General features: G+C 42.0%; 1 protein-coding gene across 6 annotated transcripts in view; it reads left to right on the forward strand.

Annotated features, from left to right (window-relative positions):
* Window positions 1-7,565: 7,565 nt before the first annotated feature.
* The window catches only part of dazap1 (DAZ associated protein 1), a 34,819-nt gene continuing 20,223 nt past the window's right edge, over window positions 7,566-22,161 (forward strand). For 4 of the 6 annotated variants that reach the window (XM_080735532.1, XM_080735534.1, XM_080735535.1 and 1 more), the window contains exons 1-7: window positions 7,566-7,781; window positions 11,851-11,891; window positions 13,708-13,874; window positions 14,589-14,654; window positions 15,742-15,849; window positions 16,198-16,246; window positions 21,920-22,002. In XM_080735532.1, the coding sequence (XP_080591658.1) occupies window positions 7,750-7,781; window positions 11,851-11,891; window positions 13,708-13,874; window positions 14,589-14,654; window positions 15,742-15,849; window positions 16,198-16,246; window positions 21,920-22,002 (546 nt within the window). In that variant the 5' untranslated portion in view covers window positions 7,566-7,749. Of the gene's footprint in view, window positions 7,782-8,417; window positions 8,430-11,850; window positions 11,892-13,707; window positions 13,875-14,588; window positions 14,655-15,741; window positions 15,850-16,197; window positions 16,247-21,919; window positions 22,003-22,161 lie in introns of those variants that run through there. The other 2 variants (XM_080735533.1, XM_080735537.1) reach the window with 2 other exon arrangements.

Below are 22,161 nucleotides of genomic sequence, written 5' to 3' on the forward strand. Positions count from 1 at the left end.
GAAAAAATAAAAATAAAATGTCGGCCTTCGTTCCATTTTGGGGGCTGGGCGGCCAACAAAGTAAATCGTCACTGTCGGGCAGAAACCTTGTATCTCCAAGTTTCAAATTTGTAAATTTTTTCGCAAAGCAAAGCCCTGCTTCATCATACAAGGCTGTCGCACAAAAGCAGTGGAAACAGCAGATCTGCAAGCACACAACGCCTCGCGTGTGCTTGTAGATCGGCTGTTTTCACTAGTTTAAATCACTTTTAAAATGGTTTTGGACACCACTTTTCCACCCGACAACGACGAAATATAACTCATGTAATTGGCCCACTGGCTTGTCACTTGTCATGATCTGAAATGGCAAATCTTTGAGTGGCAGCAGCGCTATAGAGAGAGATCTCCCTCTATAGCGCGCAATGAGGGCCTCTACAACTCTTTTTCCCGGGCTGAATCAGGGGCCCAGCACGTCCCTGGTAATTGGGTATTATGATAAAAATAGAACATTATTTGCCACGGACAAGGACAAGTCTTGCCACGGACACATTTGTCTGTTTATGGACATACTGATGATGACCCCTGCCGTCAACTCCCACAGTGAGGCTGATGGCAAAATGTGTGTTCTGTTCTACCTTCAGGACACTGCTGTCCTGGCCAATATAACAGCTTTTGAGTGATGTGTCACTTGTGATATGGGTTCTGCCGTACACCTACCTCGTTTAAATTAAGTGACAGGTTCAAGCACCGCGACAGCCGTCTTCCCTGACACAACATGCTGTCATAAAACGGCTGTTCTCTAAATGGAAAGATACATTTCTCATATTGGTTTCCTGTGAGTGTGAGTACATCAGTTTTCAGGAATCAAATTGAATTTTTCTCTGCATACAAACACTATTTCTCAGAACGATGCACGGTTGGTTTTAGGTTGACTTATGGCTGCTGTACCTTTAGCTTAGCCTAGTTAATATAGACTTTTACATACCATTGGTTCTCAGATGTGCTTGGCCACAGACTGACCCAGATCTAACATATTTGGTGTTTGGGTAGGGACCCCATAAGAGAAGATTTTAGTTGTTAAACTACTTAATCTTCTATTCTAATTAATACATTTAAATGAATAATATTTTTGAATTCAGCTCATCTACAAGCACACAACACGTCACATCACAATGCATTGTGAGCTTGTAGGTTATTTTTGGATAGCCTAGTAGGCCTATTATAGTTAAAGTGGTTGAACTGTTCCTCATTTTGCTCAGGACTCCCTCAGGGTCCGCACACCTCACTTTGAGAACCACTGGTCTATACTCTTCTTCACAATGTTGCTGCCATACTGTTGAGTTCACTATCAGACCAAAGGTCAGGTCCCTCAACAGCAGTCAAAGGGCAGCATCAGAGTCCTGCCTCACCACAGGACAAGTCAGATAATCCAACTGTTTATCAACTGCTGCACAATCCTTATCTGTGCAATTCACTGCACACAGTGAGTTGAAATGCACCGTTTATAGAGGTGCTGGATAAGAATAGATGAACTGAAAAGTAAGTGAAGGTCTGCCCACTGCCTTTATGCCCCCAAAACATAAACCGGTAAAAAAACAACGTTTCCTTCTCATATAGGCTATACCTGACGCAGGCCGAAGAAGCCGAAACATAGTTTTTTACCATTCTATTATTAAATTGTTTTGGGAGCATTAAGATGGTGTGCAGACCTTCTCTTTCTTTGAAATTAACAGTTTCCATAAGTTTGTCTGCAGTATAAAATACAACAAAAAAACAAACAAACATGAAGTTAGTAGCACAGACTGAAGCTGGAACCAATTCATACGAATAATCATCGGAAATGTATATATGATAATGACAACTCACCCCCCTATCAAGTTCTTATCAACCTTGGGTTACAATAACAATACATCAATCAACATCGTCCAACAGCAACATACAGTAAACAGAAATCAGCATAAACTTCATGGTTGCTGATCTCTCCTACAGTCCATTTCAATAAAAGGTACATTGAGTTCAGAGTGACGCCATCCTCCTCTGCACTCAGATATCCATCATTATATGTTCCCTGCTTATATTTGTTCCATGCTGGAACAGAACAATAGCACTTCTGGGCCCTGGGTACAAGGATTCACTGCGGGCCCCCCATGAATGTTCTTCATTATTTTGTCCTTTAACTATTGAAAAATAACAGATATACAAGCTCACAGCGTGGCACCGGGTGCCGCGCTGCAATCTTGTATCTGCTATTTAAAAGAATGAATATCGTGAATATCTTTGAATATTTAAAATCGCTCTAAGGTCAGTGGTGCTCAAACTTTTCCATGTGAAGGAATCCCCAAAATGATATGTATTTGGCCACGGACCCCCATCTCAAACTATTTTGTTCCAGGGACCCCCCAGAAGCAAAATTTGAGTTTCAAATGTTCGCTTAAAAAATACATATATTCAAAGATTTGCACACATTTTCACGACTTTTCAAAAATAACAGATCTACAAGCTTGCAGCGCGGCACTCGGTGCTGCGCTGTGAGCTTGTAGATCTGCTATTTTTCAATAGCTAAAGCATAAAATTATTCCACCTTGGGCCCTAGTAACTCAGTCCCACTCCTCCCCCCCCTTGTGACGCCCCTGCTTATCAGACCCGGTCCAGTGATTTTTTAATGCTCAAGGTTCCTCATGCTCAGACAGAGCTGAGCAAGGCAGCTTTCTCTGTCAGCGGTCCAACTTCCTGGAATGACTTTGAGTCTTTAAAAATCAGCGCCTCCTCCATCATTTGTTCAGTTCAAAGCAATGGTCCTTAACACTTTTAACTTTTGAAGCTGTTTTAATATAGCTATTTTTGTTTCAGTTGACTTGTTTTATGTACTGTTTAATTTATTTTATTTTGTAACTCTGATTTACATTCCTTGTCAATCTGTGATGACTTTGGATTTGTATACCGGTATTATCGTAGCGTTGGCTACAATGAAAATGAGGGCTTGCCCCTCAACTGTACTCCTGAGTCTAAAGAGAGGATGATTGAGGGTCAACCTGAAATACTTCAATCATCCGACCATAGCAATCTCAGCTTGAATGCAATACGCAGAGTTGAAATAATTTGTTTTTGCACAAGTTGAAAAAAGAATCAACCACATGCAGAGCAATAGCTATAGGGCTGGGCAATATGGACAACATATCAAATATCACAATACCTTTGACCAAATAACTTGATATTGATATTGATCATAATTAATATCGTATTGAAAATCTATGTAATATCTTAGCAAATAGCAAAAATGTCTGATCTACAAGCTCACAGTTTTACTAATTTAGCTATTTAGAAAATTCGATATAAAAGAAAAGTGATTAAAACCAGAAAAAGAGCACAGTTATGCCTCACCACAACCTTGAACCGCATAGCATCCCGGAAAATAACGGATGTACAAGCTCTTGTTAAGATTTTCTTTTCCTTCTTTATTTTTATTTTTTTCGACAAGATTTGGTGTAAAGGGGAAAATAAAAAAGAGTACAGAGCCAACTCAGATCAGATATCCAAAATCTCAGATGATATCTAGTCTCTTAACAACGATCGATATAATATGACTTCAACAGGCATACAATATCTCTGTATACAGGATGTAAAGGAGTGATGCAGTCATTCACCCGCCCTCTGGGTTCTGTTGGAGACAGACCAGACTAAAGTCAACAACACCAACTTAGTCAGAGAGTGTATCCACAAACAGGTGGGGTTGAAAGTGTTGAAAGCTGATGAAAAATCAACTAACAACAGTTTGGCAAAAAGTTGGTTTTACTGCCCTCTATAGGTCAGGGGTCGGCAACCTTTTCCACATGAATGTTTTAATTTTCTTGATAGTCAGCGTGCCACTGCCATACCACCATTAAATGTATTGATTTCGGTATGGCCCCCACATCAAAATACAAATATTTCCAACAGATTTTGTTTTTCCATAACAAGCGTATTCTTTTCTCTTTCTCTTTTGAAATATTCTTCTTTTGAAAAATATTTTGAAATAGGCCTATATTGAAATATATATTCCTTCACATCAGAACACACGAGACCCAGACTGCCTCCCCAGCCAGTTCAAAGTTTGAGTGAATGTAGAATTATGCACAGGATTGTGTCAATGTTGGCAGCCACGCCAAAGGTTTAATAAAAGGTCAAGCAAGGTGCCACTATAGCGTACAGTACATTCCCTACTCCTGTTTTATCAGTTTGTAAAAGGAATTCATGAGCAGGGATGTCAGGGCAACTGGCCTGTAGTCATTCCTTCTGGTTACCCACCTATCCGAGTTTAAAGCTCTTCTCATTACATTACATCTGTTACAGGCCCCTTGTGGTCTCTTTTAGTTGTACTGTGCTCAAACCTGAAAAGCCTTAAAGACGTGTCAGAAGAGAAGTTAAAAATAAAATACCCTGGCCTCAGTTTCCTGTGAACTGTAGATAGTATGCCAGACAGTGCACCGTGGCATGTATTTGGCCATGGATGCCCATCTTTTGTGCCAGGAATTCTATAAGAGTCTGTGTGTTTATGCTGTTCCTGAGCTAAGCTGGCAAATCGCAAGACCGATGCCAATAGTACATTTTACATTCCACATTTTAGAATGGACATCAATTGGACTCTGGCTTTAAACCATGCCTATACGGACGTCCATCAATATGATGTCATCGATACGATACCCCAGAAATGAATTATAAGAGTTGAGTGCAAGCACCTTTATTGCAGTTGTTACCCCAGCCTAGGGATCAAGGCACAACATGTCTATAGAACCTCCCAATGAACCACCAGCAAGCAGGGCTTCATTTTATTACTTATCTTATTATGAAATAAGAAACCAAAACAACTAAACAATATAACCAACTACCCAAATGAAGGTAACCAAAAGACACTCGTTAACCTAACTTCTAAGCATCTAAACATGAGCAAAAAGGAAACCCACTTAAAAGAATGAACTCCCAACTCTGCTTTTAATTATCCAATAACTTCAACAGTACAATACGGGATACTGGCAGTCCAATTAGCCCTATTCACGGCCCACCCACTCAGCATCCCCCTGGTGCTGAAGTCACGTTTTGAAGGGTAAAACCCTGCTAAAAGCCCATAGAGTTAACACAGAAATCGCAGATTTAATGCAATTTCCGAATAGTACAGTATAAAATACGGCTAGCATGATCAAGAACACAAGATGGTAAAAGGCACAAAGCATTATAATTTACTTTACCGTTCGAAATAATGATTTGTTGGCTTTAAGTCCAGCTATTTCTGTATTAATTTCCCCTTCTAAACTGACGTCAGCACCAGGAAGATGCTGAGAAATGGGCGGGCCGTGAATAGGGCTAATTGGAGGTGTAGAGAAAAGCCTGCTGGCGCTGAGAAGAGCTGGCCTTTCATCCTCCTCCTGTCCACCATCAGCCTGCATGAGACCAATCCCCTCCTGGCCACACCTACCGGTACTTTCTCAATCATTCTCTTATTCACTCACACCTCTGCCACTCACTCAGCTCACACACCTGTCACATCTCACCCTCAGCAAGATCACCTTACACAAGGTCACAGAAGGTAACACATATACCTACATTATGTATGACATAGCAGGAAGACCCCAGGGTCGTAACACCATTATTACAGTGTGGCTCTGTAAGAGATGCTTTATCATAATATCAACAACATCCAACGTTGCGTTATCATCTTAGAAAAAGTGATATCATCAATATGATGTCATAGATCCTCATGGGATGAGAGGAAAGAGGCCGCACACTCTTCAGCCACGATGCAAATAATTTATTTACCAACGTTTCGACTGTTGCCAGTCTTCATCAGGGTTTCGATAGATCCTCATGGGAAAAACAACGTTATTGGATCCCGTCCAAATTCGCTGTGGCTCTTGTATTGTCTGGGGTAAAACTACTTTTATGTGTTCATAAGCAGCTGTGCTGCAGCGACAGACATAATTGATGATGACCAAAAGAAAGGAATGTGGGTTCAGAACACACACCCTGTGGGACTCCTACCACTGATGTCAGTTAACAAGAGAAAGAGCAGGAACTAAATGCACGCACGCACACACGCACGCTACACGACACGCACGCACGCATAATATATATCAAATGGACAAGAGCTCAACGTATACTTTGCCAACTGCAGCTCTCTGCCTGCAGCCCAAAGCATACAATAGATCTCTTCTGCCCACTCTGTAACTTGCAGTAAAAACAGCTTTGTGGTGGGAATCACAGCGCTGTTCTATTCTCAATCGCCTCCATAGCATACAGTACTCTCACAGTCTCAGCCCAGTGACTTCCCCACCCACCTCAGAAGGGGTTTAGATCAGAACCCTCACCATACCTGAAGTGAGCATTGATCCACTTGCTTTTGAGGTTACAGAACAGATACACACACAGGCATGCACATGCACATGCACATGCAATACGCACGCACGCACGCACGCACGCACACACACGACTAAAATACATTACGTATAGGCTATTTTAGAACAAACTCCAGTCACAGAAAATGATTGATTAATTAATTACAAAAACATGATAGCTTTCTGTCATACTTTTGTGAGGCGTAGTTTTAGACTGTAGCATTCTAAACGCAGCAGTGTGCAACCAGCTTAAGACTGTGGAACAGTTGTCATGGCTTGATAGAGTAAGTTAACCCCATGGGCAATATGAGAATACAAGATGATAATAGTCTGGGATTTTGGATGATATTGTGATATGGCATACGGCATACAGTCAGCGTTGTCTTAAAGGAGTTTAAAGTTTTCTATCAATTACACACCCCATGAAGCCTAAAAGGTAGTAAATGGTGCATTTATAGCACTTTATTCCAAAGCACTTTACATAGATTGTGCATTACACTCAAATACAGCAGAGGAAACAATGGAAGCCACCAAGCAGCTCATCGGAAGTAATTAGGGGTCTACTCAAGGACACTTTAACACTACCTCTGGGGAAGCCCGGGATCGAACTCTGAACCTTTTTGGTTCCCATTCAGCCACTCTACCGGCCACTCTACCCCTGAGCCACTGCCGCCCCAAGCCACTGCTGCCGGTCAAATTATTGGCAATGTATGAATGTGACAAAAACTAAAACATCTCTCCTTTGTAGTGAGCTTGTAGATTAGCTATTTTTGCAATTCAACATTTTATTTTTTTTATTTTTTTGACAAAACAAACATAACATAATAACAGCATAATAATAGGCCTACACGACATATGTCATCTTGTCATGCCCATGGTCATGCCCAGCTAGGCTCTGGTCACTCATGCCCCCCCCCCCCCCCCCCCCCCCCCAAAAAAAAAAAAATAGGAACGCCTGGTTGGTTGGGAGAGTGATGATGAATTTATTGATGACGCGACACCGACCCAATCTCATTTGCATAACGCACGGTCCCTTTAAAACAACCCAATACGCGCCCCGCCCCCCTGCAGGAGGAGCGCCCCCCCGTGGCGGCTGAAACACGTCGTCACTGCGCAGAGACACACAGTTTGAACCAGAAAGCGGAGTCTGTGTGACCTTCCTCTCCTCTCCTCCTCTCCTCCTCCTCCTCCTCCAGTCAGTCATACAGTCAGACGGAGCAGAGAGCAGCAGTGTGTCTGTGGGAGCAGCAGCAGCAGCTCCTCTCTCCAATCCTCTCCTCCTCTCTCTCCACACACACACTCACACACACACACACACACACACACGCACGCACGCACGCACGCGCACGCACACTCACACTCACACACACAACACATTACACTCACCCCCAGCCTCACACAAAAAATGAACAACAACTTAGCCGGAGATGAAGTCGGGTAAGACATTAAATAATTCCCTTTTAATCTCCATTGATTTGCTTGTTTAATTGCATCTTTTTTTGTTTTATTTTTATTTTTGAATGACTGAATTGATCCAAAAGCGTTAACTTTTCTCCTCTCACCCCGGCATGCCCCCCCCCCCTCTCTCAGTCTCTCTCCTCATCCTCTAGTCTATTCAGTGGTTCTCAATCTTTAAAATCTCAAGGTCTTCCCTTTAACTCTGACAGTATTACAAATGGAACCAAATGCCATTTCTATTACTGTCAGAGTTACAGACTCGTAAAGGAACCAAGAGAACGAGAACCACTGCTCTATTATCATCTCATCTGTACATTTGACAGCTATAAACGTCGGCTTTTAGACAGCCGCGGCTAGCCGACGGTTAGCTGTCAAATGTACAGTGAGTGTACTTACTACCATAATATACTCTGACCGGCTAGGCTAACTAACGTCAGTGGAAGTTAGCTAACACACAGCTATCCTCGGTGTTGACACAGAGAGAGAGAGATTAGAAAGAAACGAAAGCTACTTAAAAGTGAAATTCCGTGGCTGTTCGCAACTTTGGTGCCTCGGTGGTGGTCGCAGAGCGACGCTCGAGACGTCTTTTTAGCACGTGGCCGGTGTGATGAAACAAAGTGTTAAGGAGTGAGTTAGTGTTGTTAGCTGTTATACAGTGCAGCAGCGTTGAGTACATACAGTACATTGTACAGTAGTGGTGACTCTATCTATATGAGCTAGCATGGTGCTAAGGTTAGCCGCAGCAGCAGAGCCAGAGAGAGAGGAGAGGAGTGAGAGTCTCTCTCTCTGTGCAGCCAGCAGCGCGAGGACATTTAGCGGGCGTTCTGATAGGACAGGAGATGAGCAGCCGTCATACTAGTCATGATGATAGGCCACTGGGCCATGATGTTATCCATATTATATTTATATGTCGATATTTGTCGGTCGTTTATTTGGCTGTCATTGCAGGTGTGTCGTGGGATAAACATTATAGTCCTTTAAATGTTTTCAATCGTTATTACAGTGATATTGTCTTAAATCACATTGCGAAGCAATTACAAAGTCATTTGGTAACTGACAATGACTAATTCATGTTCCATTGACAAATATAAGCAACGAATTATAATTATCGATAATTTATTTGGCTGTCATTGCAGATGTGTCGTGGGATAAACATATATATAGTCCTTTAAATGTTTTCAATCGTTATTACAGTGTGTTATTGTCTTAAATCACCCTGGGAAGGAATTACAAAGTCATGTGGCAACTGAAAATGACTAATTCACGTTCCATTGACAAATATAAGCAACTAATTATATGTATCGATAATTTATTTGGCTGTCATTGCAGGTGTGTTGTGGGATAAACATAAATATAGTCCTTTAAATGTTTTCAATCGTTATTACAGTGTGTTATTGTCTTAAATCACACTGCGAAGCTATTACAAAGTCATGTGGCAACTGAAAATGACTAATTCACGTTCCATTGACAAATAAGCTAAACTAATTGACAAGTGATTTTTTTCCACCCTTACTACCTGAACAGATCAATATCTGAAGGTCTTCTGGTTATTATTACACAAATAATTTAGTTTTTCATATCACCCAGCCCTAAATGTCTGTCTGTCTATCTGTCTATCTGTATATCTGTCTGTCTGTCTGTCTGTCTGTCTATCTATCTATCTATCTATCTATCTATCTATCTATCTATCTATCTATCTACATAGATGTACAGTAGGCTATATGTTTCAGATATTAAACTGAACATGATGTTCAGGACAGGTACAATAGATGTCAGAAGAAACAAATTAATCAGTTGACTGTAACAGATTAATATTCATTAATATACTGCATATTTTGGCCAGAATAGTTTCATACACACTTGACTTAAAACAACTGGACTGCAGCAATGACAAACTATGGAACTAAGCATCTTCTATAATTAATATTGTGGTAGAAAAACTAGAAATATGTTTAATTGCCCTCTCTCTCTGTCTACAATTTTGGCGGATCAGATGCTTATTAAGAAGTCATTAAATTGTATACTTTTCCATTTAAACATTTTGTATTAATATTATTAGAAATGAACCTTATTAACTAGTTAAGTGAAGGTAACATTTTCATGTACAGGGCGGAGAGCTTCTGCCTGCTCTGCTGTTGGATTCAGAGGAGTTTTGTGGTTTCAGGGTGAATGATTGCCCCTTTAACCTTTTATATCCCTGTATAATTCTGATGCTCCTGGGTAAAAATCGCATTACAGGCTGATGCTTTATCACCTCACTGGCAGTGTGAATAGGAGCCATTGCTTTGTTATATCATCTCTCTCTGCTGGGTGGAAATCTCATCCAAAACTTTTACTTTTCAGGATTAAAATTTTGAAAAAAATGCAAAAGTAGCAGATTGACAAGCTTGAAGCACCACGTTTCAAGCTTGTAGATTGGCTGCTTTTGATGCTTTTGTGAATGTGTGACGCTATAGTGTGACCGAATACCAGAAGTGTCGCTGGAAAGAAACTCGCCTGGGCTGATGGTTTATGCCTTGATTTGATTGATTGATTGATTGATTGATTGATTGATTGATTGATTGATTGAGCTATTTATTAGAAGTTTTGGATAGGTAAAGGTAGTTTCATGACATTACAGTTCACTGATACAATGTCAACTAAAATGAAACTCGGGTAAGGCAAGGCTTATTTGTTATTTTCCATTGATATCCTTAATATCCTTATGCCTAAATGGTTCAACCTAACCTTATTCCTAACCTTAACCTCAGTAAAACAGTGCCAAAACCTAACCCTATTCCTAATCTTAACCTCAGAAAGATATGCGTAATCCTAAAGTTATTTCTAACCTTTTTCTCAGTAAAACAAATACAACATTTTAAATCTCTGCGAGTTTCTTTCCGGCGACTTTACCGGTTACCTCATCAAGTAGGGCGTTCATTTTTAAAAACCTACAGACAGTTGGAGAATGTGGAGATAAGAGGTTTCTGCCCGACAGCAACAATATCTGGTAGCACTGTGAGACTTAACTCCAGACAACTCTGTGTGTGTGTGTGTGTGTGTGTGTGTGTGTGTGTGTGTGTGTGTGTGTGTGTGTGTGTGTGTGTGTGTGTGTGTGTGTGTGTGTCAGCTTGTCCATAGTTTACCTTAGCTTTGCTAAATGCTATGGTTATTTGCTGGGTTACGTGGCAGCAGGAGGATTCATAACAAGACCTTTATTGTTGGATCCAAAAACAAGTCACTGTTTTTTTTTCTTTTTTTTTAGTGGGAAATGACTTCCATGGCCTCAGTGCCAGCTAGTTTAGTCTTTGGTTTGGTTCATTACTCATCATGAAGCATCAACAGTTTTGGTGACAGGTGACGCAGTGTTGTTATGTAATAGTGCTGTAAATTGACTGGTTAGGTTGATCAGCTTTAACAGGCATGTGCACACGCATAGACATCAAATGGGGCTTGAGCCCCTTGAGCCCCTACCCTTTTATCCGTCTGTAAAAAGTGCCCTTCTTCAGACCATGAATGCAGTTTTCACTATGATGAAAGAAATGCAAATGCTCCCTTTCCATGCCATACCTGGAGGCAGCATTCAAGAGAATTGCCTTGTCCAAACTCTCCTGAACTTGAACACAGCATCTTATGTTGACCGAATTGCCCTCTCTGTGTAGAAATCCATGCCGTTACGCCACATCTCCAGTATTGACTTGATTATGTTTAGTTAAGTGTGGTATCAAGCACTGAAAATAGCCAACCTCCAAGCTCACAACTCGTCGCGCTGCGACACATTGTGGGCTTGGAGATCTGCTATTTTCGATATTTTCACCAAAAGGCCCCTTTCGAAATTTCAGCCCCTACCTTTCTAACATTCTCTGCACGTCCCTGAGCTTTAACATCAACATCAGCCAGTCAAACTGTTTTAATCTTCATAGAACTGCTATATTATGTGTCTTTTTATGTGACCACAGTTTTATAATTGGTTCTGTTACAGCCAGTCAGAAATAAATCGTACTGAATATATATATGGAAACTTGTTCTTTTGAGAGAAATCATGACTGACTTCTTTACTTATCTTCAGAAAACTTTTTGTGGGTGGCTTGGACTGGAGTACAACACAAGGTGAGTGAAGATTTTAGTCTAACATGTATTAATTGATGCTGTAATGTGTTAAAATTAAAATAAAGGCCCAACACAATTCCTTGAGTAGTAGAGTAAATGTAGGGGAACTCTGCCCGGGGGCTGCTACTTGGTGTTTTGTACAGGTGCTGTATGTAGTTGTTATGTGAGGTTGTTTTCTATGTTGTGATGATTGTTCACAATGGAAAGAAGCCTTGGGGCTTTATTATCCTCAGTGATATTGTGTGTTGTTGCTGGCATGGAAGTGCTGACGAGCTCTTTCCCTTTATCGCCAAATGAATTCAATCAATCAATTATAACGACATGGTTTTAACTACATGGATGTGTGAGAACATGGTTATAACTACTGTACATGGATATTGTATTACTAAATGGTTATAACTACATGGATATGTTACTGCTGCATGGTTATTAACTACATGTATATGTGATAAATAGTTAAATACATACATGTAGATATGTGTCGTGAAAGAGCTTTTTCCGGGTGGCAGCAGGTCACCTGGAGTTCAGCAGAGTGGCAGGTTGGCAGACTAAGACTTGGCTAACCTGTTCGTAGATAAGTTAATATTTAGACACTGGTGTGAACAAGGTGAGCCGGCAGATGTTGGTCAATTTACTAGCGGAAGCTGGTAAAAGTTAGTCTTCTCCTCCAGTCCGTAGACCACCACTGGTGGAGGCCCTATTCTATTCTATAATATCACTCTGCATGGTAAATAAATGGCTGTCAGGTTTGAAATACACCACCAGCCACCAGTGTCCCTAACGTAAAGCGTGAGCTGCACAGATGCTTAACACAATGTGCGTGCGATCGCAACTTCAAGGACCAGCTCTCAGGCATAACATTCATATTGAAAGACAGACTCATACTTCAGCCTAGGCGGCGTCATTATTTTCAGGGAGACTGCATGCCGTCTTAGTACATTGTAGAAGCCCATTCAATCCGAACCAGGGATGAGTTTGTCTGGGCAAAACCCTCGGGCCATCAGAGTCCCTTCCTTCCCCAAGTCATGCGTGATTGGACGGCGTGTGTCTCTTTTGACGGATCAGTAGCTACAGCGCTGTGTGTGTGTGTGTGTGTGTGTGTGTGTGTGTGTGTGTGTGTGTGTGTGTGTGTGTGTGTGTGTGTGTGTGTGTGTGTGTGTGTGTGTGTGTGTGTGTGCGTGCGTGCGCGTGTATCTGGACTTGTTTCTTCGGACTGATGCCCCAGGGTTTTGCAGTGATGTGAAAAGCCCTGATGATGACTCCTCGTTTGTTGAGACTTGCATGCCTTGCCTCCGAGGGCGTGTATGGGCATTAAATAAATTAATCGTCTGTATATTTTCCACTGGTGGTGATGACAGCGGGTCAATGCTCTTGTTTGTTCGAGAGGAGTGGCTCGACTCTCTTATTCTTGATGTGGAGCAACTGTACCTTGAAATAATGTGCATTACCCACTAATGTTACCCCAAGATTCAACCAAGGTCATTAGAGCGCGTAGGCTGTCTCCTTTGTCATTGTATGTAGCTGTGGTATTTTTAGTTTTAGTCCATCATCTGGCCTCTTCTTTGTTCCAGTAATGGCCTCGGTGCAGGTTGCAGTGTTACATCTCTGTGTGAAATGACTGTTGTTGGATACCTCATCATAATAAGAACTGAAAGGAACATTCAGTGTGTTTTAATAGGAGAAATAAGTTAACTTGTAGATCTACGTTTAAGCTCATATTTTCTATAGCAATGTTCGTAAGGGTTCTTGTTCTGTTAGATGATGACTATAGTGTGGAAACACTGTTACATGATTATTCTCTTTTTCTTTTCATCAGAAACACTGAGAAACTACTTCTCACAGTATGGAGAGGTAGTAGATTGTGTCATCATGAAGGATAAAACCACAAACCAGTCGCGGGGCTTTGGCTTTGTCAAATTCAAAGACCCCAACTGTGTTCGGACAGTGTTGGAGACCAAACCACATAATCTAGATGGCAGAAATGTGAGTATGCTAAATTAGACATCCACACAAATAAGGGTTTCTCTTCCTCATATATCCTAATCTAAAGAGCAGTCGTTTCAATGAGGTCATAGTGTTGGTAAAACATTAATATTCTCATAGAGATTACTGTTTCTAAAGATTTTCATATCATGAATAGTCAAATTATCAAATTAGCTGTTTCAGATTAAGATGTTATTTTATTCTTAAAGGTGATTTGATGGAAACAAGAACCAGTTAAGCTTAACGTATACTCCGTCACACCACTGTCGCTTGCCGAACATAGCAGATTTCCAGGTTAAATATGCGTCTTGATACAACGCAATGCGTAGTTAACCTGATAATTGGTTCTTCTCGCCGAGCTATACCATAGTACCACGGAGCAGTAATAATGAATGAGCAAATTATGATTTACTCAACAGCACAATGATCCCTCTATAATGTCCATGCGCCATAAATGAAATATCGCCTCCATTTCGCCGTTGGCTGAGGCAATGAAGGACATAAAATTTTATTTGCTGTGCACTTAATGAATGCATGTAATTCCAGCAGTGTGTGTATATGTTGTGCCCTGCTGTACCACGTGAATCAGGCTAATGCACTGGATTGGTTGCAGGAAGAGCATTTGAAGGTGCTTTTCATTCAGCGCTGAGGTCAAATGTTTTTCTTTCTTTCTTTCTCTCTTTCTTTCTTCCTTCTCCTTCATTTCGGTGTCAGATTGACCCCAAGCCATGTACTCCCAGAGGAATGCAACCTGAAAAATCACGAAGCAAGGAGGGCTGGGTAAGGAGCAGTGCGTTTGGTACCGTACAGTACCGTGGAGTGGAGTGGAGTGGAGTGGAGTCTCCGGCTATGTTTGTCCTCTGTCTGATGAAGGGCTGTAGCCGTCAGTGTCTCCTTGTCTCTCCTCCTGAGGTTCTACTCTAGTTTCTGCCCCACCTGTCACATAGAAAAACCTCAATCCTTCATCTGTAAAAAAAAATATGTCCTTTGTCTTTGACCTACATGTAATGGTACAATCATTTTCCCGGATACGATAAGGCAACACGTACATACAATATAATAATTTGTTCTCGTTCAAATCAATCCAAGCTTTAATATAGCATATTGTTAACCCATTAAGACAAGAGGTCAATAAAAAAATAAAAAAGTCTTCTGAAACCTTTTGCAGAAAAATGTTAATTCAAAATATTAAAAGAAAGAGCAACATCTAAAATGACACAGCTGCTTTCACTGGTTCTAAAGGTATAACACGGTATAGGCTTTCCCTTAAATCACATTATTGGCTATAAGCCCAACATTTATGTCATAAGAATCTCTTTTTTATGTGTGAATGAGGCCCTCTTTGTCTGGCAAAGGGACAGCGTTCGCTGACATCTAGTAACATTACTGCCGTTGTACGTCTTCCTTTTTCTTATTACTAAGGAAATGGAAGACACAACAGTTCTTTAAAAGTTATCGATGGTGTAAGCACTTCTAGGCCCTATACGGTGCGTGAGCGCCGACGTACACAAGCAGTGGCGAAACGCCCAGTAATTCAGAATTAAGTGGATTGTACCAGCTCTCCGCGGAGGCGAGTGTTTGCATTGACATGACATGTTAAGAATTATACCCCAGGGCAAGACGAGAACCTAATTTCCCCTGCTTCTACTGTCTGACTAGATGATGGCTAAGTGCCTCTCCACAGTACAAATCCTCAGTGTTCATTTGACTCCGAGAGTGTACGAATGGAACCAAATAGACCCGTACGGGTCCATTTGGTTTCATCCGTACACTCATAGAGTCCAGGGTGTCCTTTCCATTGTAATCCCTTTTTTAGTATTATTATACGTGACCCTGAAATCCATACACTTCCCTTTTTGTCTTGCAGAAGGGCAGCAAAGCCGATAGCAATAAATCAAAGAAGATATTTGTCGGCGGGATCCCCCATAACTGCGGCGAGCCGGAGCTCAGGGACTATTTCAATAGGTTTGGAGTGGTGAGTATCGCAACCGAGCGCCATTAACGCTCACGTCTGTTCACTTCATTACAAGGAGCCAATGCTTGAGTGGTTGTGACATTGAGCAGGGGTCAATCGCTACAATAATAGGCAGTGTCATACGGTCTAGGTATGCAGGGTTTATGATGCTTGATTTATACATGGATGCATGCCGAAAATAGCCAATCGTGAAATTGTAGATTGAATATTTTTGGTGGGTGTGCGGCACAAGACCGCGGCTGAGTATACATCGAGGCTTGAGGAGTCAGAATTGAGACGGAACATAATGAATGAACAGATGTATTCTAAATGGAGCCGGCATTTTTTTTTTCTTTTGTTCTGTTGAAGGTCACAGAGGTGGTTATGATCTATGATGCTGAGAAGCAGAGGCCCCGAGGTAAAAGCTGATCCTGTTCTTCAACCCCCCTTCCCCTCCCTCCCTCCCTCCCTCCCTCCAAAACCCACCCACCCACCCCACCCTCTGTCCATACCTTCACCATCTTAAATCTCATGACAAACTATTCTGACCCAAAGACAGCCCCCCCCCAATACAAACTCAGACGATGTCAGTCATATCGTCTGGGAACATCTTGTTCGTAATTTATTTTAGGGGTTATTTTGGGCATTTTATGTTTCAATCAGATAGGTCAGCCTAGTAGCGAGACAGGAAACCAAGGGCAGAGAGAGAGGAGAGAGATATGCGAGACAGAGGCAGGAGTCCGATTCGAACCTGGGCCATCGCGTTCGCCAGAAGCGGATGGTTCCGTGCGCTGAACTGGCGTAGCCACACAAGCGTGTTCATCGTTTCATTCGCATAAAAGGTTGTGCTAGACTTTAACGTTGACAAGATGACCTGAGCTTCGGTCATGCAGGGTATGCATGTCGGTTTGTGGGAACATGACCTTGTCCTTTCATGACCTTGTGGTACAGAATTAGTCCCAGTTTCATTTCAGTTGTTTTGCATCGGCTGCTTTTATTATTCCATCTGGCTGTATTGTGTTTTAGTGGCCATAAACTGGTATTATGGTACATAAACTGCATTTGCCATGCTGATGGTTCGTTAGGTAGTAGCGCTTCATATTCTATTTCAACCATGTTGTCACATCGCAGGTTTACACAGCGGGTGAAATTATTTTCTGTACAAGCTCCCATCATTGGTAGTTTTAAGGAAAGGTAAAAAAATCTTCATACAAAAGTAGCTTCCCTGGCTGTGGTCGCCGTAGTGGCATGACCTGGTTGTGGCTGGGGTGGTGAGTGTCCTTGATGTCCTTTGACTATGCATCGCTTCTCGTATAATTCCTGGAGGGAGGGAACCTCACCTCTCGCGATGCGCTGGGCTGTCCGCATCACTCTCTGTAGAGATGTCCTATGGAGGGGTGGATTCCATACCAGGAGTGACATTGCCCAACAGCATGCTCTTGATGGTGCGGTCGTAGAACTACCTGAGCATGCGGGGCCCACTTAAAACATATTCAGAGATGACAGGACCAGTACAGGCGTTGCTGAGTGTGTTTCACCACATGCGTGGTGTGTGTCCCATTTGAGGTCCTCATCAACTTATTATCATTTAGCCATTCGTCTTTCAATATCTAAGTGAACTGTGAAGATGTCCTTGGACAATGACATTGATGGTTAACCACTTCTACCGTCATCTATACATAGTTGACCGTGGTCCTCCAGGGCTCTATATTTGGTCCACACACTACACCAAATCTCTTTGCCGAAGGTTCACCCCAGAGTAGGGATGCTAGGCTTCAATTGGCTAAGAGCATCTGCTAAATGATGAGCTACCTGTTCCTGAACAGTTAAAGATGGACTGATCAGTTTGATCAGATATGGTGCTTCATAAGGTTGTGGAGTGTGAAGCAGTGGTTCCTGAACCTTTAGCTGAAGACCCAAAAAATAAATTTGATGTCTCCTTGTGACCCAATCTAGATAAAATAGCAGATCTACATGTGTCGTATCGTGACAAAATGTGAGCTTGTGGATTGGCTATTTTTACTACTTCTTAAACATTTGTTTCAGAATTTATGGAAAAAACAATTAAAAACAAAATGTCTAAAAAATAACAATAAAGGGGATATTTAAAAAATTTACCCATGACCCACAAACGGGCCTCGACCCACTGTTGGGAACCACTGGTTTAAGAGAGACAGTAAATTGAGGGTCAGGAGAGAAGGGAGTCATGCGGGACACAATCTGGCTAGCCATCGTCAGGGAAAAGTTCTGTCGCTCTTTTCCCTTGCAGCAATGCAGAAGTCTGTAATCGAGAGACTATGCGGGACATGACAGGAAGCCGGATTCACACACAGGATACTGGAGACTCACAAGGAGCACGTGATCCGTAGTGTGTGTACAGTACAGTACGCTAAATGTTTGACCCAGCAGCAGGCCCCCTCTGGTTCATCTCTCTTGCAGTGGTCTTGTTAAATGCTGCATTTATATAGCACCTTTATCCAAGGCCTTTACAATGACTATGCATTACATTCACACACACATTCATACACCGATGCGATGGCGGAGGAAACCAATGCAAGGCGCCAACCTGCTCATCGGGAGCAATTAGGGGTTCAGCAGCGTCTTGCTCAAGGACACTTCGACTCTAACTCTGGGGGAGCCCGGGATCGAACTGGGAACCTTCCGCTTCCCAAGCGGCCCCCTCTACCTCCTGAGCCACTGCCGCCCCAATTAGGAGACGAGGAAGCGCTGCGTGGATCCGTAATTATGAGAAACTGAAACGGTTGCTCTTTGGAGAAGGTTCAATTGTAGGTCAAAGCATTAAGTTCCTTCCCTTTGTAGTGGGCTGATATCCAAGTGTGAGACTCAGGTGAATTTAGAAAGAACCAAGGTTCAGTTGATTTTTTTTTAAAGCCTTTATTTTGTTTCGCGTTTCGGCGCAAGGGCCTTCATCAGGGTCCCATTCAGGCTCTTTTGGGATAAAACCAGAAAAGTTTGTCATTGGAATTTAACATGATGTATTACACCAGTAACACAACCATTACTTAAATCTTATGATAGTATAAACTATTTTATATTTTCTTTTCTTAAAAATCATTAGACTTTCAACATTAGAATAAGTTTACTTTATTGTCACGTAGACTTAATTGATATCTTATATCTTTTAAATGGCATAGTGTGTGTTTTCCCATATGTAGAACGTTAAGTATTTTTGTAAGTAAGCCTTTTTCTACTTTTCTTTTTCTGTCCCCTTCTCCTTGTGAATGGTTTGAACGTGATTAACCGTGTCTTTCTTTAAGATTTGTCTTTTCTCCTGTAGGTTATTGTGCATTGACTGGTATCACAGAGGTACAGGCCAGTTGCAACAAGTATCCCCCCTCCCCACTCCCAAAAATGATTTGGTAAAACTTTGGTTTTCACAAAGTTCCATCATAAAAGAAACTGGGTCAAAGACTTTTTTTTTTAAATCTTTTTATTGAGTTTTGTCAGTTTTAAAAAAAATATATAAACTGGGTCAAAGACTTGACTATACTTTGCTCGTTAACTGGGAAATGTGTTTCAGTTGAAGTTAAGCTGTACATTGAATGTAAACAAAACCACGATATAGCTGAATTTAGACTCCGACAGTGTCATTTGCTGACAAGAACAGATATTCGCGTTAACAACGTGCGGCATTGGCCTCTTATCAGTGTAATGTCTCATTTATGCTCACAACAGCGTTGCGTGCCACAACTACAAGCACACAACGCATTGCAAGTTATTTTCGGCTCACAGTACCGTTATGCGACGAAGTTGGAATCAGGCTTCGCCTTAGGTGAGATGCGTCAAAGTCGTAAACGGGCAAATCTTATTTTTAAAATTCCGATTAAGGACAGGTCATTGATTGATGATATTTATAGTAGTTTTCATAAGCCTTGGGAATGCCTGGCCTGATAGTTTTGAATGTTTCAAAAACTCTCAGTGCTCTCTCTCTCTCTCATAGGACACTTAATTGGAATCAGGTTAGCTCCCCAAGTGGAGATGTGCTCACAACCCAGTTCTGCCACGGAGAAAAGTGAGTCCAATTGAAAGTGGATCACTGCAGTGGTTCACTTTGTGCTGCAGACCGCTGCTGCTCCGAATAGTCCTCTGCTGGCCATAATTGATAGCCAGATGAAGTGGCCCACTAGATCCTTAGCTGTGGTTAATCATGACTAGTTAAAAGGGTATTCCCCCTCAATGCGCAGCTGATGTATGCTCCACATAACGTCACCCATAGGCCGAAAACTATTAAAACGTCACGCAGAAACTCATCACTCATTTGCCCTCTCATAGGATGTCATCAGGCGAACACTGCATACTGTAGTATCATGTACACAGCTCTCGGTGGATTGATCAAAATAGCTTGGCCTCAAACCTCACAGAGGGATGCTGCGGGGAAGCTATAGGTTTCAAATTACAAAGCTGCTTTATATAATCGGTATACAGTGATTTGGGCTTTTAAGGAATTAAAATCAAAACAAAGCTTTACTATCAAATAACTAATGGAATTGAAACATGTGGTAGGCCTTGTGCCATGTGGCCCATACTGTAGTTCTGGAGCCTATCTCCTGTTTCTGTAGCGGGAGACAGCTTGATGACAAAAGTACATCCCCAGCCATGATGTACGGTACATACTGTACAAGTACACCACCTGGACATGACGCTAGTATGTTGCAGGGCCTTAAGTTACTCCAATCCAACGCTTGATGTTGAATGGCAAGCAGGGATGCGTTTTCATATATATTTGTTATGACTCGGTCAGGGATCGAACCCCCAAACTCCCAATCTAAGGGAGAATACTTCTAACCGCAAGCAGTGGTGCTTTGGGGTTTTCTTTTCAGGGCGTCATTTATTGATGTCACGTGCACGCGCGCCTTTAGATGTGTGTGTGCGCCTACATGTGCGCATGGAGCAAATAGAAAATACTGCGCTGCAGTAGAGAAACTAAAAATTTGCTTTGCACGAATCTCAAACAGTACCTACCACAGTAATGGAGCCGTGTAGCCTATGAGGACGCACGCACAATGCACATACAGTCACCGCTGGAAACCTACAGTATGTGTTAAAGTAGCCTATCTAGATGAATAGACTTGTGAATCTATGGGGGATACGCAAGTCCACCACTCACTGGTAAACCTGGTAAACGTGTTATGCAAATAGCCATATAGCCTATCGTCACTTGTATAGCCTATAACTCTATGGTTCTAGCATGCACTGTTCCGTGCCGTTCTTGCGCGTGCATATGGCAAATATATTGGCCTGACGGCGTCTGGTCACGTCCGGCCTCGAAAGCACTACTGACCGCAAGGCTACTGAGCTGCTTAGTGACACGGAGGTTTGGGACAAATTACAGTTCTACTGGTGAAATGCCTCTTTATATGATTAAGCTGTAATAAGTCTTGTATGAGATCGTTTGCATTTGGATTTGGACTCTTCTTTCTGATGGGAACTTTGTCTATTCACCATATGAACTACAGCAACATAAGTACCGCCAAGCACATTCAGAAACCCAATAAATGGCCTATAGCTCTGTGCTGCTGTTGTGAGCAATATTGTAATATTTTTCCATTTTAGGCTTATCCTGGCTGACTCAAAGTCTGATAGCAAATTTGGGAAAGCTTGGAGAAAGCTTTAGGCATTGTACAATTTCTGTTTCTCCATATTTTTGTTATGCATTAACAGTTGGCTGCTGCCAGTGTGTGCTGCACAGCAATATTCCAAGGGACTAATCAAGGCGGGGTTTGGATGAAACAGCATGAAGTAACACAGCGTACCATTGGTTCCAATTTGTGCCTATGAACCTCTTAAGGCAGTAGTCCTATAGATGTGAAGAGGCATTCTCTTCCCATGCGCAGTGCGCTATGTAAGCACAAAAAATTAAATAAAAAAGCATCCGTGCTTTAAAGCCTGTAGTCTTAAGACTTGTGTTGTCCTCTTTAAAAAGCCTGCGACCTCATCTGAACCCCAGGAGCCTCTTGCTCGAGTCTTGATGGATCCTAAAACTTTGCTGAATCCCAATACTGTTCTTCATCTTGTGTTGTCACAACTCCCCCCTCCCTGCTACCTTGATTCACTCTTCGTCGTTGGCTAGGTTTTGGATTTATTACTTTCGAGGCCGAACAATCAGTGGACCAGGCTGTCAACATGCATTTTCACGACATCATGGGCAAAAAAGTGTGTAGTTGTAGTTTTATTTTACCCCTCCAGATCACACGGAGGCTTGGGCGACCCACTGACAATTTTACCGATCCAAACTGTTACTGTACTGTAGGTGAAACTCTCTCTGATGGCCGCTACGGTACATCAGTCGCCTCTTGTCTTAAAATCCTCGCT

Source organism: Nannobrachium achirus, assembly GCF_963921795.1.
Source record: "Nannobrachium achirus genome assembly, chromosome: 1".
NCBI lineage: Eukaryota > Metazoa > Chordata > Actinopteri > Myctophiformes > Myctophidae > Nannobrachium > Nannobrachium achirus.